The sequence below is a fragment of the Brachyistius frenatus genome, unplaced genomic scaffold, assembly GCF_029030835.1.
Source record: "Brachyistius frenatus isolate BFR_SWC_R1_liver_20210118 unplaced genomic scaffold, ASM2903083v1 Contig_46, whole genome shotgun sequence".
NCBI lineage: Eukaryota > Metazoa > Chordata > Actinopteri > Embiotocidae > Brachyistius > Brachyistius frenatus.
The window spans coordinates 2,825,001-2,840,775 of NW_027210645.1; the positions used below are offsets into that span (position 1 = coordinate 2,825,001).

The window sequence follows — 15,775 nt, forward strand, 5'->3', positions numbered from 1 at the left end:
TGTGTGTGTGTGTGTGTGTGTGTGTGTGTGTGTGTGTGTGTGTGTGTGTGTGTGTGTGTGTGTGTGTGTGTGTGTGTTATCAGTGTGTGCATTGCAGAGGTACGTATTCAGACAGGATTTCTGGTGTTTAGGGTAGTTAATCCACCCAGAAAGAGGAGGATAATGTAGTTTGAGCCTCATTGTAAATGCAGCACACCACTGCTGCATTTAGAGACAGGAAATGTTGCTGCTGGTGTGCATTTTCACAATAACAACACACATCTTCATATTTCACGTGCTTTGCAAGCTGTCCTCAAAGATCTCTTCCTCTGACTTTTTGGAGTCAATAGAAGAACAACAAGGATTAATTTGACAGTTCGGGAGTACATTTATTCGCTTTCTCTCCGAGACTGATTAGAGAAGATCAATTCCAATCTTTCACTACTCTCGTCAGCATTCATAATTTATTTTTACAGTAATGTTATTACTGTTTCGCTCTGTCTTTGAGCTTTGTCAGAGGGATTTCTTGCACTTTGTGACAGATAATAAACTTTCTTGGGTCTTTAAATCTTGTTATGAAGCTGCTTCCAGCAGCTGGTTAGCTTAGTTTCTCATAAAGACTGGAAACAGATGGAAGTAAGTAGCTCTGCTCCATCCAAAAGGTAACATAATGGGGCAACCACCTTCAACAGATACTTATTAAGATGTTAGGCTGTATATTCTTTGCCTGATATGTGCAAATACATGTAAGTAGTTTGAAAATAAAAAATATTTGTAACTCTTGCCAAGAAAGTAAATATCTGAAAACGTGCAATACTTCCTTCAATATTAGCTGAGTTCAGAGAATAAACGCCACCAGAACAAAGTCAAAACAAGATGAGGTGACAGTCATGACCCTTTGAGCGACAGTTGATATCTGGGAGATTGAATTAATTTTTTAAAATCAAATATCACTTAAAACCAAAACTCTTTGCTTTATTCCACTCCTGCCGCTCTCTGGTACATTTGATATCGGAGTTGCTGTCCTACAATGAGACCAGACCTGAATCTATTTTTATAATGAGACATCCTAATCAAACAATTGAATTGGATTTAAAAAAAATAAATAAAATAGGAAGTTTGTCAGAATAAAGGCCCACAGTCTGTTTTTTTGTTTGTTTGTTTTGTTTTGTTTTAATGCTGCCCATGTCATTACGGAGCCGTAAACCAGCTGCTTTTCCCATTAGGGCATCAGCTCGAAGCCTCATTGCTCGGATCAGTGTTAGAGGATACGACGAGTTTGGGTTTTAGCACGAGACTGAATGAGACGCGGGGGGGGGGGGAGGAGGAGGAGGAGGAGGAGTGGTGTGTATGATTATGTGTGACGGCATGAGAGGCCGTGAAGCACCACTTTAAATTGCAGCGGTGGGTTCGCCGAGTGGCTGGAGAGCAGTGTGAGAGCTTGAGCTCGCGGCTGCGTAGGTGTTGGTGCTTTTTGTCAAGTGAAAAAAAAATGTTGTTTTGGCCACAAACACTCAACCGCAAACACGCGCTATTGTTTCTCAAGTGCTGCTTTTGTGTTTTATGAAACAGCCGTACAACGAGAAAGCCCACTCGCTGCTGCCGCTGTTGTTTCAGACTGATCGTTTTTGCTGCTGTGCGTCCAGGGCGGTGCGCGGACCGACGTTCTGCTCCCCGCGTGTGCGTCATTGCACTCTCAAATTGCACCGGGAGACTGCCACTGAAGTCCCGTTACATTCGCTTCAACTCAAATAACGAGGCCCCCCCCCTCCTCCACTGGTTGATGTAATTCTCCAAGTTGTCCTCTTTCTCTGGGGCTCGATGCTTCGCAGGTTAAATTACAATCTCCCCCCATTATTTTCCCATCATTCACGCTGTAAATCGAAATCGCTCTTTTTCTTTTCCAGCAGTTAGCTCCTATTAAATAACAGCCAACCTCGGCGGTAGTGATGAAGTAGTTGCCCGGTGAGACGTGTGTATTTATTAGCGCTGGACGAAGAAGAATGGCAGGAATAAATAGAGGGCAGGTTTGGAGCTGGGGCAGGGCGGAGCAGGGAGGGGAGGATGTTGTTGTAAGTGTTCTGGCTTTATCAGTGAGCCAGCAGAAACCCAACCAAAGCAGCAATAATGCGTCCAAAACGACTGCCCACTTTTATCTTTCCCCACAGATTAGGGCTGGAGTAAGTGACTGTGGTGTTATTAAGAGGTGGACTCCTCCACCCAGTTTGTACAGTCTGTGTGCATGGTTGTGATTGTGTGTGTGTGTGTGTGTGTGTGTGTGTGTGTGTGTGTGTGTGTGTGTGTGTGTGTGTGTGTGTGTGTGTGTGTGTGTGTGTGTGTGTGTGTGTGTGTGTGTGTGTGTGTGTGTTATTTGGGTGTGTTTGTCTGAGGAAGTCTCTCATTTCCTTCTCAGGCTTATCTGATATTTTTTTTGCAGAAAATCGTCCTTTCTTGTTGCCTTCAACTTGTGTTGACTCTAACGTGTGTTGGTGTGTATGTTTGTGTGCGTGTCGAAAACCAGCAAATACATGGCAGTATGTTAACCTAATGATACTTAAAACACAATTTGACAGTTTAATTAAGATTAATATTACATCTGTTAATGGAGCATTGGAAATCTATAACTTTGGACAAAACAGCTCCCATTATTTTCCTGATTTACATCATTGATTACAGCATTGTTTTTTAATTACATGTTTTTTTCAGTTCATGTTTCAGCTAGTTTATGATCCTGCGTGACACTTTGCAGTTTTGCACTCACAAAAAAACTGATTTCGATCCATCTTGTTGACAGTTTGATAGAAGCAGAGCAGTGAGAGAGGGGCGCTTTTTGTAATGATGGATCACCTGCTGTTACAGGGGGTCTGGAAGGTGAATGAATGGGATGAAATAGATGTTGTGACATCACTGACAGGGTGTGGTCAGAGATGTAACACCACAGGGTAAAAATAGTCAGCTGCTTCTAACAAATACAAGATTTCAAAAACTCAAAAAAGACAGACAGACAGGCAGATAGATAGATAGATAGATAGATAGATAGATAGATAGATAGATAGATAGATAGATAGATAGATAGATAGATAGATAGATAGATAGATAGATAGATAGATAGATAGATAGATAGATAGATAGATAGATAGATAGATAGATAGATAGATAGATAGATAGATAGATAGATAGATAGATAGATAGATAGATAGCCTTTATTATCCACAAGGGAAATTAATTTTGCTCTCTATACTTGCATATAAATGAACATTCGTTATTTTCAAGCCCTTGTAAAATGAGCGTATAACCCACCTAAAAACTCAAGATGAAGAGAATTACAAAAACAAAATATTTATATTTTCAAAATTGAAGTGTACGTGTCTTTTTGATCGTGGGTAAATCCTACATTTTTATCATTGGTCTTTTAAACTGACACCCCCAACTTGTTTGGCAAGGTATGACAACCCCAATGAAGACAACTCTCAGCACGTTGTCAGGGTTACTCTCACACATCTTAAAAAAAAAAAATTCAACCACGTAATGTCACATATTTGTGGTAAACTCAATTACAGTGTATAGTAACATGCACATAACATCACATAACGTTCCCATATCACCATTTTCCCACGACGTAGCTGGATGTGTGTTATTTATTATTCGGCTGCTGGGACTGTGAATGCACCGGCCCTCTGGCATCTTTTTTTCTGATGGTAAAATTACCTTTCCTTCACACTGGTAGTGATGACGTCTGATGAAGGACTGAGGGTGCTGTGGTGTAAGATTAATAAGAGAGTAATAACGACCATTAAATACCTCAATACCCAGTAAACCTACCACAAAAAATATCTACAGTTACTGTAATTTTCATTGGAATAAGGGTATAATGTATAATTTGAGATTCAAGTAGTTCACTTTAAATGAAGGGTCTCCAACCATTTATGCTCTGAGAGCTACTTTGACAAAAGGAAAGTGTAACTGTTACATTTATTCACATAGCTGAGCTCCACCAAACCAACTGAATATACCTATTTTATGTAAACAACAACAAATTGATACTCAACACACTCATACTCAAACAGTAGCTTGAACTCTACTGGTTGGAAACCCCTGCTTCAAACAAATGACTGTAGATTCATCCGTTGCTGTGCTTGTAGAAAGTCGGTATGAGCTGCTGCTGGATAGATTTGTACTGATCTGAATATACTGTAAGCGATCATCAACGGGCCATTCAAGTAAAGAAAAACAAAAAACAGAACTCATTGTTCTCAACTTTCAGGGCTGAAGGATATTTTGAAGTTCTGTGAGTAGTACCAAAATGTTCCTTTCATGAAAAGGACTGGGACTCCAGATAAGATACACGTCACGCTTCACATTAGTTTGAATCATTTTCGTTGCAATCTTCTGGTTCCCTGCTGGATCTTCTGCAACCTTTGACCTGCTTTAGCCAAGTGTGTTAACAATCCTCTCGGCTGCAAATTAAGCCCCGGAGGAAAAGTCTGTTGATTATTGATGAATGTCATCATGAGAGCAGACTGAGGAAATATGTCACCAGCGCTGCCTGATCAGGCGGGATAAATATTCAACAGGCTCCAAAACATGGAAAGTGCTTACGCTGCTGGGATTTCTGCAACACCTTTTTCCTTCTCCTCAGTTCTTGACAGTGACGGGTTTTTTTTTTCTGTCGCTTTGCTGCTGAATAATTCGATTACTGCGTCTCTGTGTCGCTTTCTGCTGCTGTTATGCCTCCTCGTCCCCCCCTTTTCCTCCTAGTGTAAAGCTGGATGAGCCAAACTGAGTTAAAAAAGGAAATAATTGTTCTGCGTTACAATGCAGCACAATATGGCAGCAGGCTCAACCCCCCCCTCCCGCCGTGCCATGTCAAGGGAAATGGCTTTAAAGCATTTCAAAAAGGGTTTTAACAGGATTATATGGGCTACAGTCAGAACTGTGCAAAGTGCAGATTCTTCTTTTTTTTTCTGAAATAAGTGAAAAGCTGCTCCGGTGAATTGTGGGGATAAAGCAACTCCCTTCCTCCCTAACGTATATGTATGTGTGAGCGTTTTACAAACTGTGTTTTGATAGTAAAGGAATGTCCTTGTCACCGAAGCATCTACTCAGGTGTTTCTATAAATTAGTGATCTTGCTTATATTATCATTGGGATTCAGTCTGTGCTTCGGGCTGACTTTATAGTTGCTGTGGCGTCAGCAGCTACATCCCGGGGGATCCACGCCGTGCAGCTACATTCATACACAACAAAACACTCCGATCCTGCATTTGTTCAGCCCAAAAAGCTGTTTTTTAATGAGTGTCTCAAGTCAATAAACCGTCAAATCATCCCTTAAATTTAAGGTTGAGTCTGTGACCTCTTCTCACTCCGTTACATAAAAGCTGCTTCAGTGAGCTGTGTGCGGAGGAAATTAAACATATTTCTCTGCCCACACTAATGTTCATTTTACTGTAAAATGGGTGACATGTAATTGGTTCATTTACAGCTGCCCGACCTGTCGGGGTAATCATGACTTGACTGAAATAACTTCAAACGGTTTACGTGGGTGTCGGGGTGAAGTCTGTAGTATGCCGTGTGTGTGTGTGTGTGTGTGTGTGTGTGTGTGTGTGTGTGTGTGTGTGTGTGTGTGTGTGTGTGTGTGTGTGTGTGTGTGTGTGTGTGTGTGTGTGTGTGGAAGGTGTGTCCTTGTAGTCTGTTCTTTGGGGCAAATGAAGGTGAATTTGCTTCTTTACAGAATTTGAAGAGGGAAAAGAGGACGATATCTTTTTAAAGATTTGAATACCATTATAAGATTAGTTATAACGTATTTTTGCATGTGATTCCTGGCCTGTCAGGAGATGATTCACATATATAAACTGTAACTGTACTGGCAGTGACAGTAGATTGAGCTTCACAAGGTCACAGTCCTTTTTCTGGGACCATGACTCAGCACTATTAGACCTGTAGCAAATACTGCCATTACTTCTAAATAAAATAACTAAGAAACTCATCGGTTTTAAAGGGGCAAGTAAATTAATTTAACTTTAAATAAACTTTATTTGCATTTTTACCATTTCTTGAATCCAGCTCAAGTTAATTAATCAAAGTACTATGAATTATTGCCCACTGTTTCTCCATCATTCTGTGTCTATTTGATTGTAAAAACAGGTGCTAAAAGGTCATCTCTGTGGTCATAAAATGTATTTTTGTATTTTGGTGAACCCTGAATAATCTCTACATGAAGGGTGAGCTGAAGGGACCGTCGTCTCCTCCTGTTAACAGTAATAATTTATCACAAAGATGAATCTGACTTGAACCAGATAACTACACAAACTATATTTCATGATTCTCCTCCTCGTTACGGAGAACATTTCATTGACCAAAGAAGCAAGAATGATAAAACGATATGTTAAGTTGCCAAAGTCTGAAGGAGTAATTTTTTCTGATATGAAGTGATTTTTCTTGGACCAACTGAAAAAACATCTGACAGATATATGAGCTCATCGGCACTTGATTTTGGAAGTTTCAAGAAACAAGAATGAATATATTCTTAAGGCAAAGAAAGGCACAACGATATGAGAAAAAAATGCTGTACTACAGTTAGGCTTGAACGTTTTCTTTATTTCTGCCTAAATATAATGTAAATTTAATATAAAACATTATTAGAGTTCCCCAATTAAACAAAGAAGACAAAAGTATTAAATTTGGTCATTTATTTATTGAGGAAAAGGATCCAATTTGACATATCTGTGAGTGGCAAAAGTATATGAACTTTTGCTCTCAGTTTCTAGTTTGACCTCTTTGTGCAGCAATAACTGCAACTAAATATTTCCGCTAACTGTTGATGAGTCCTGCACATCATCTCAGAGGAAATTTAGTCCAATACTCCAAACAGAGCAGCTTCAGCTCTGAGATGTTGGTGGGTTCTTTGACAAATCAGGACTTTGACTTGGTCATACACAAACTTTATTCCTCTTTAACCATTCTTTGGAGAACAACTTTGGGTTGTTTTCTGGCTGCATGACCTGCTTTCTCGAGAACTTCAGTTTTCAGATAGATGTCCTGACCTTTCCCTTTAGAATTCGCTGGAGTAATTCAGAATTCATTGTTCCTTTAATGATGGCGGGCCATCCCGGACCGCATGCAGCAAAACAAGCCCAGACCATGATACTACCACCACCATGCTTTACAGAGGGGAAAATATTCTAATGCTGGAACTAGACAGGCTGCAATGTTCTTATTGGAGATATGTTGTTTCCTCCTTGCAACTCTGACATGTACCCCATTGTGTTCAGTGTTATTCTGATAGTCAACTCATGAACATTAATGTTAGCCAATGTGAGAGAGGCTGTCATTCGGCCTTAAGTTACCCTGGGTTCCTTTGTAAGCTCGCTGACTATTCCACGCCTTGCTTCTGGAGTCATCTTTGTTGGTCGACCACTCCTAGGGAGGGTGTGCCCTTGAATTTCCTCAATTTGAACAAAATCTGTCTGATTGTGGATTTGTGGAGTCCAAACTTTTTAGAGAGGATTTTATAACTTTTTTCAGGGTGATAAACATCAACAACCCTTTTTTTGAGGTCCTCAGAAACCTCCTTCGTTCCAGCCGTGAATCACTTCTACAAATGTGTTGTGAGATCAGACTTTGATGGAGGTTCTTAGAAATAAAACAGGGCACCAACTCACACCTGATTATCATCTCATTGATTGAAAACACCTGACTCTAATTTCACCTTGAAATTAGCTGCTAATCCTGGAGCCTCATATACTTTTCTCTTCAATAAATAAAAGACCAAGTATAATATTTCTATCTAATTTGTTTATCTAGGTTCTCTTTATCCACTTTTAGGACTTGAGTGAAATTTTTAAGAGGTTTTAAGTCATATTTTTACAGAAATATAAGAAAGCACCACTGTACTTTTTGAAAAAAAAAAAAAAAATTACAGCCATATTTTTAACACAGCTGAGCTGTTTTGATGGACAGTTTTTGTTGCATACAGCTTCTTGTAATGTATACATGACAACGAGAGTGTGAGGAAGAAGTTCTCTGCTGGGAAGGTGGGTGAGGGAGGTCTGGTCTGAGTTTAAGAGACAGAATGTGTGTGTGTGTGTGTGTGTGTGTGTGTGTGTGTGTGTGTGTGTGTGTGTGTGTGTGTGTGTGTGTGTGTGTGTGTGTGTGTGTGTGTGTGTGTGTGTGTGTGTGTGTGTGTGTGTGGTCAGCCTCTAAATGCTGACATGGATGGTGTGAGTGCAGAAATGATGCTGTAGCACATTCCCTGGGCTCAGACGGTCTGTCTGCCGATCTGTATGCCGTCTGTTCGTGTGTTTGTGTGTGCTTGTGTGTCTGTGTTGTCTAGTCCCTCTGTCCCCACTTGGACACAAAAATGGGGAGAGTTCTCCTAAAGTAACCAAGTGTTTTTGGTACTTTCATCTTATGTGTTGAACTTAAAGTAAAATGATTGTTTACATTTAGGATTTCGGAGGTATTTAAAACATAGAACTCATCTATGTGTTTCTGGTAGGTCTGTCTTTGGCCTCCACACTGTTCAGAGTACGTTGAGCCAACGTTGTTAGAAATATACACCAATAATGTTCTCCCTCTCCCTACAGAATACCGAGGACCACTTGGCGTTCCTGATCACAGTTCCCACTGCCCTCTTCCTCTTCCTGTCCATTTTTATCCTTGTCTGCATTGAGTCCGTCTTCAAGCGGATGCTACGCCTCTTCTCTCTCCTTATATGGGCCTGTCTGGTCATCATGGGTTACCTGTTCATGTTCTCTGGAGGGATACTCAGCCCCTGGGATCAGGTAGATACATTTTTGTGTTTGTGTGTTTTCTGTGTGCATTTGAATTGGTAAACAAGTGTGTGTGTCTAATCGAACAATGGAATGCATCTACGAGTATGGGTATGATTACATATATGTGCACATGCACCTCTGAATCTGAACCATCTTTGGGAAAAAAATATTTAACTTTACCTGTTTTAGTTTGGCCCATGTCTGATCCTCTAACATGAAAGGGGTGGGGTTTGCGATCTATGCACCAACCAGCCAACAGATGGATATGTTTTGGCTGAACTTTTTGAGAGTCCTCACAATGACTATTTTGATATACAGTCTATGGTTGACAACCATCACTTTTTCAGCTGAAATGAAAACTTTCTCGAGGATATTTTATCACCTTTAAAAAGCTAGAAAAATGATTTGACTTGTAAATGCAGCTAACTCATTTTGAAGCAAGAACAGGAGCTCAAATCATTTTGGACCAGGTTTTAAACATGCAGAGATTTATTCAGTTCTATAATATGTGCTTATAAGTAATTTTCCACCTTGTACTTGAGTCATAGTCTTTTTTTTATGTAGGCTATCTTTATTTTTCTTTATTGAAATATTTTATTAAAAGTAAATTCGATTTCTACGAATCACTTATATCTATTTAATTTTTTGTTATGTCATCCTATTCTCAAAATTTAAAAGGGAAGACGGCATGCTGGGAAATACGAGGAGGTGCCCAAGAAAAACATATGCACTGGGTCCAATCACTATTTTGTCACGCTGCAGCACATTTGACTACTAAGAGAGCGAGTCAGAGAAAAACTGAGATTGATTCATCTTCTTTTATGCAAAAGTTGCCGACACATCACCACCATAAAACTCTGATCAGCCTGTTTGTGTCATAACATTAGAGAGTGAATGCAGCCAAAAAATAAGATCGATCTGCTGGTATCACAATTTAATATTTTCGATTGGATATTAAAGTCATAAGAAATGTACGCATGGTGCATACAGGATTACAGAAGAAGAATAAACCAACTGGTTCCTGTGCTCACAATACCCAGAAAAAAACACAGCAGCATTAAGGTGTGCTCCAGCGGTATATTCTACTTCCATAAAGTTGAATGACTCACAGGAGACAGATTTAAATACAGAATAGTTCAAATTAAAGCAGCAAAAGTTGAGTCATTCTGGTTTGTAGTCTAACTCCAAAAGCACTGGACCCTACAATATGCAATCCATAGCATGTTTTCATACAACTGCTCCTGGTAAAGGAGACTTTAAAACACACAATAATTCAGAGTAATCAAACCTAATAATTAGAGTCTGACTTTATATATGCATTTACGAGTGATTGCATACATGTGTGTTCTGTCCATCAGTTACGATGTGTCTTTGCATTGGCATACCTGGTCGTCTATGTGTGTGTATGAGCGCAGACTTAATTCCAGGTGTTAATGAGGCCTGATGAGAGCTGGAGGTGAGCAGATCAGCAGATCAGAGAGACATTCGTTTTCTGTGCCAGGCTCCTTCTCTCTCTCTCTCTCTCTCTCTCTCTCTCTCTCCGTTTTAGGAATCTTATTTTCTTATGCTAGCACCCTGTCTCCCCCTATTCATCAAATCTCATTTTTCTCTCCCTAGCTTCTCCACCTGCCTCCATCTCTCCTGTTAACACCCCGCAACCAACAACCCATCCACTCCCCCACCTCACCTCATCCCACCATGCCCAAATTTCTTTTCTTACCTTGTCTTTTACTCCTTTCCTCCCTCCTCTGGAGTGGAGGTATTTTTATCACCAGCCACCTGTGAGAGCGTAATCATTCTGCATTATTGATCACTCTATTCTGCTCCCATGACTCTTCCACTCACACATCTGTCTGTCTGTCTATCTCTGTCTGTCTGTCTGTCTGTGCCTCTGTTTTTCTGTCCTACTGCGCCTTCTAGTTAATGAAGATAGTAAATAGAAGAGAGAGAGAGAAAGAAGGAAAAGTTTGCAGGAGAGCAGAGATCCGGTGAAAAGAGAACAGTTGGAACTGCATCCCGCTCTCAGTGGGTCGGATTGATTGTGATTATGGAGAGAACAGCATGTCTGGTGGAGCACACAGACCTGATAACAGTGAAGGCCTGGAAAAAAAGAAAGAGTGAGCGAGCGAGCGAGAGAGAAGGTGAAAGGGAGGCTGAGGGAAACTGGTTCTCTCCTCTTCGTCCATTCACTTTTAACCCCTGGCACGCCACCCTGCTCACCTACACACACACACACACACACACACACACACACACACACACACACACACACACACACACACACACACACACACACACACACACACACACACACACACACACACACACACACAGAAATATATAGTACACATAGCAGCACATAGCATATTTGATTTCTCTGAAGGCTCTTTCCAGGAGACAGATTGAGTTTAGCGGTTATACCTGGTACCCCAGAATCAGGACGCTGTCACACTTACCTGGGTGTGAGTGTGTCTGTTAGGAAAATAATGTGGATTCTTGGATTAAAAAAAAAAAAAAAAAAATGCTTCCAAGCTGCTTTGGCTCATAAATGCTAAAGTGAGCAAAGAGCAAATTATTTTTGATGTGGAAATTCAAGCTAGCCCGTCAGAGTTCGCCGGCAGGTGAGCGTGTGCCGTTTTTGTCTGAAACACAAAGGAGACTTTTGAGCTCGGAACAAGAGAGAGAAAGAAAAGCAATCAAAGAAGCTGAAGTGAGATGATTGCTGCGGCTCCCTTCTTGGAGAGTTTCAGGGTGAATTAGGATTCAGGCTGGAGTGCATCTGGCTGCCTGCTTGGCTGACAGAAGCAGGTGACGCACCTGGAATTGCACTGCCACTCTCAATTCCCCCCACAGCCACCCAAACACACTGCACGTCACACACACACTCCAACTGCCCTATCTTCTGCCATATTTTTTTTTTTTTTGTTCAGAGTTCAGAGCCGGAGCTGAGGGTGAGAAGTTGAAGGTTATGGCAAAAATATACAAGACCTTCAATAGACCACATCTGCTGCGACGTCAGCATCTTTTCCCTTTGTTGGTTCCCTTAGCAACAGGAGGTCCAAGCCAACACAAAACACCTCTCTCTGTCTCGCTCTTCTCTGCGTTCAGGTCTTCTTTTAGAGGGAACTCGGTCAACCAAACAATCACTTATATCCAATGTTCTAGTCATGATTTTGCTTGGTAGAACACTGCATGTCAGTGATGGAAGTAACAGATATCTTTGTAATACATCACCAAGTAACCTGTCACTGCAAATTATGTCTACAGTGGGGATGTGAGTAGCATGTGGAGAACTCTAGTACTTCCTCAATGGGAGCTAAGCAGTGAGGAATGGAGGACAAAAAAAGGTGTTTAAATATCTTTAAAGTTGATATGTATAATAACATTAGAGACACATTGAGGTCTGAGATTGTCAGTCTGTTTCCAGGGAAGCTGTCACTCAGTCGATTCCTGTTTGCAGAATGTGAAAGACACAGGAAATAAACAGACAGGCAGGAAGATCAAAGTTCATCTGGTGTCGCAGTTGATACTGCGACCCGATCGTGCTTGGACACCACCATAACAGGAAGAGGTGGACTGACTGCATGGGAAGTGGACAGGGACGAGGCAGGGGGTTGAAGGCGCAAGGTATCACTGAGCAACACAAAAGGAAACACACATCAATGCGCATGCACAACACACAGGAACACACACAGTGAGAAGTCCAAAGTGAGAGGAAATGGGCGGTCAGAGTACAAAGCTTTGATGAAAACATGGAATAAGAGAGAACTTGTTTCAGTAAACAAGTCGGAAACTTGGTGTAAATATTTTCCACTGTAAACAATGAGCATCTTATTCCCATATGCTTCCTCACAGAAGCAATCATTTTAACGTACTTCAGTATGCAACAAAAACAAACCCATTAAAGCACATATGATATGATGTTGGATATGGAAGCAGGGTCTTCAGTGCTTTTGTCGCAATCTCAGGATATTCCGCCTTGACTTTAATCCAGAACGTAGGGAGATTTGAAGTTGTCTCAAACATACTTTTAAGGCCAACGTCATTTGTGATCTCCAGCAGTTGATCTTCTTCTACCACGGACAAAGTCGATTCGCCTGGCTTGTTCACAAATGGGTCGCAGATCCATTCTTTCCCAGTTCAGGGGTCTTTTGTGGTTGGGAAATAATGCTCAAACCCCCTTGAAAGCTGAGATAAGTGATCGTGCACCAGTTGGGAGAATGAAGTCCCAGGCTCAGTCTCTTCCAAAACCCCTGCTAGTGTTTGAAACATGTCAAAAATCCCAATGTTCACTCGCCATCCCCATAATTCCAGGTTGGCTTTGAATGCAGCCACTTTATCTGCCGATTTGAATAAAGTTGTTGTTCTCCCCTGAAGTGACAGATTGAGTTCGTTGAGCGGGTTGAATATGTCACACAAGTAAGCAAGTTTTGAGACCCATTCTGTGCTACTGAAATGTGCTGCCAGTGGTGACTGTTTTTCTAAAATAAATCTCTGGAGCTCAAAAACTCTGGCCAGCGATCTACCTTTAGAAAGCCATCTCCCTTGACGATTGTGCTCTGCGTCCATCTCCTCACAGAGCTGCTCGAACAGACGCGAGTTAAGGCCATGTACTTTGATGTGGTTAATAACTTTAATCACATCATGCAAAACGGTGTTAAGTTCAGGTGACATTTTTCGGCCAGCATTTCTCTATGGATGACAGTGTGTAGACTCACATTCAGAAGCGACCTCCTTTACCCGAGTAGTGAAACCAGAGAGACGTCCAGTTATGGCAGCCGCTCAGTCCGTGCATACACCGACACAAAACACCCGGCACCAAAATCATCCACGGCCCGGTACTGGTCCACGGCCCGGTGGTTGGGGACCCCTGCACTAGAGGATACTGACGTGTAAAAAGTACACATCTGACCAGGGGTCATTCCCCGAGGTGCAAAGAGTGATAAACTCTGCATTCAGAGGAGGTCGGATGGAGGCCGGTGTTCGAGTCTGTGAGAAAGCAAAAGTAAACATGGATTTCTGTAAAATATTGTAATTAATTAACGTACATAACACAACTTAAGTAATATACGTTAATTAACTTATGTGATGTACATAACATTACCCTTACCAAAAAAACACGAGTTTCCCCGTGTTTTCCACATGGGACACATGATCACATGTATGACCCATGTTTACCTCATGTTGCAACATACGATAACATGGGGAAAATATGTGGAAAAGTTTCAACATGAGAATCTACTTGGACTTCACAATTTACACTATGAAAATGCTCCAAAACCACGTTTCCCATGGGCAAAATACACATTTAACATGTATGTGGTCACATGATTTTTTTGCACGTGAAATTCACATGTTTTTCCTATAAGGGTGCTTACTTTAAATTGCTTATTTCAACCCAGACAATGATCTTTTCCTCACCCTAACCATGTGTTTTTTGCTGCCTAAACCTAAGGCACCTTAATGTTCATGCCTCAGGGAGGCAAAACCTGACACTGATACGTTATTCTGCAGTGAACTGACGGGTGTTTTACACGCCTTGGCAGGCTGTCTGATGTTCTGTATTCTTCTTGTCTTTAACACAGGATTTTTTATAAAAGTAAGAGAGCAGATGTCTCCTCTCTAATCATTTATCAGAGGATCAGCAGTTGGATCTTTTTGTGATGAAGAGCTGGCAGTCACTCAGCTGTGCTCTGTATTTAGACAAACAGCATGCAGACAAAGAGGGGAGACACAGAGTATAAATCTCTGGTGGGATTTATTCACATGCATGTCTGCAATCTATAATTGGAAACTACTGTTGTCATTTTTGGCATTACCACTAAATTATGCCCGCAGCTCCGTAAATTAAACAAACATCTGATGCCAGTTTTTGCCTGCATATTTCTCTCAAACAGCAGCTGAATGCTCTCTTATTACAAAAATGTATAGATCTAGGAAAAGGTGCAAAGTAATATATTGATATAGATATGTATCAGAAAATATTAAGCAACATTAAAAGCTTTGAAATAGATCTGGTTTATTTTCAACAAATTTGCACCTTCACCTGTTAACATCTTCTCGTTTCCAGGTGTCTTTCTTCCTGTTCATCGTGTTTGTCGTCTACACCATGCTACCATTCTCCATGAGAGGGGCCATTATCGCCAGCGGCATCACCTGCTTCTCTCACACCGTCACCCTGAGTGTCTGTCTGACCTCCACCGTCACAGAGCTGGAGCCTCTTGTCTGGCAGGTAAGACAGATATTTGTCCGGCCTCGAACCTTTGAACACACAGGTCAACCAGTGTTAAAAGTCTACATTTTACACGGCTCTGTTTTGGTCCTCTGAACGCCTGATCGCTCCATTGTGCTATTAGCTGCAGCACAGGGGTTAGTTTATCACGATGAAATCGGTGCTCAATGCTGACATGCTCAATTAAAAAAACCATGTGGTACAACATTTTAATAAGGTTTAGGCTGTGTTATTTTGACACCGCACATTCAGCAGGGCCTCGAGAGTCAAATGAACTGCGTTTTAATGTGCTCAGTGACCAGCTCTTAAAAAATGAATGGGACTCTTCATACAAAAACACAAAGAAAGTCTCACCGTAGACTCATACAATAGAAATAAAATCTGTACATGGCAATAAAAATAGAGAAAGATGCCAGATAACACATGAAGTTAAGCAGAATTGATTTGGCATTATGAACATTTTTGAGGCACAAAGATACACACACTGAGTATTTCTAATCAACCGTCAATGTCAACACACTGATAACGCTCCAATCACAATAGTCTCCCTCTCTCACAAACACACACATGCACACGCACACGCACACGCACACGCACACGCACACACACACACACACACACACACACACACACACACACACACACACACACACACACACACACACACACACACACACACATTCACAGTGGAAAAGTACACCAACAATAAAACATGCTCAAAGACGCTTATTGCCCTTGGATACAGCACCAAAGACAACCTATTGATATGCAAGTCCACATTTTAAAAAGCT

General features: G+C 41.2%; 1 protein-coding gene across 2 annotated transcripts in view; it reads left to right on the plus strand.

Annotated features, from left to right (window-relative positions):
* The window catches only part of adcy2b (adenylate cyclase 2b (brain)), a 53,193-nt gene that overhangs the window by 2,479 nt on the left and 34,939 nt on the right, over window positions 1-15,775 (plus strand). For both annotated transcript variants that reach the window (XM_069703441.1, XM_069703440.1), the window contains 2 exons: window positions 8,564-8,761; window positions 14,823-14,984. In XM_069703441.1, the coding sequence (XP_069559542.1) occupies window positions 8,564-8,761; window positions 14,823-14,984 (360 nt within the window). The remainder of the gene's footprint in view (window positions 1-8,563; window positions 8,762-14,822; window positions 14,985-15,775) is intronic.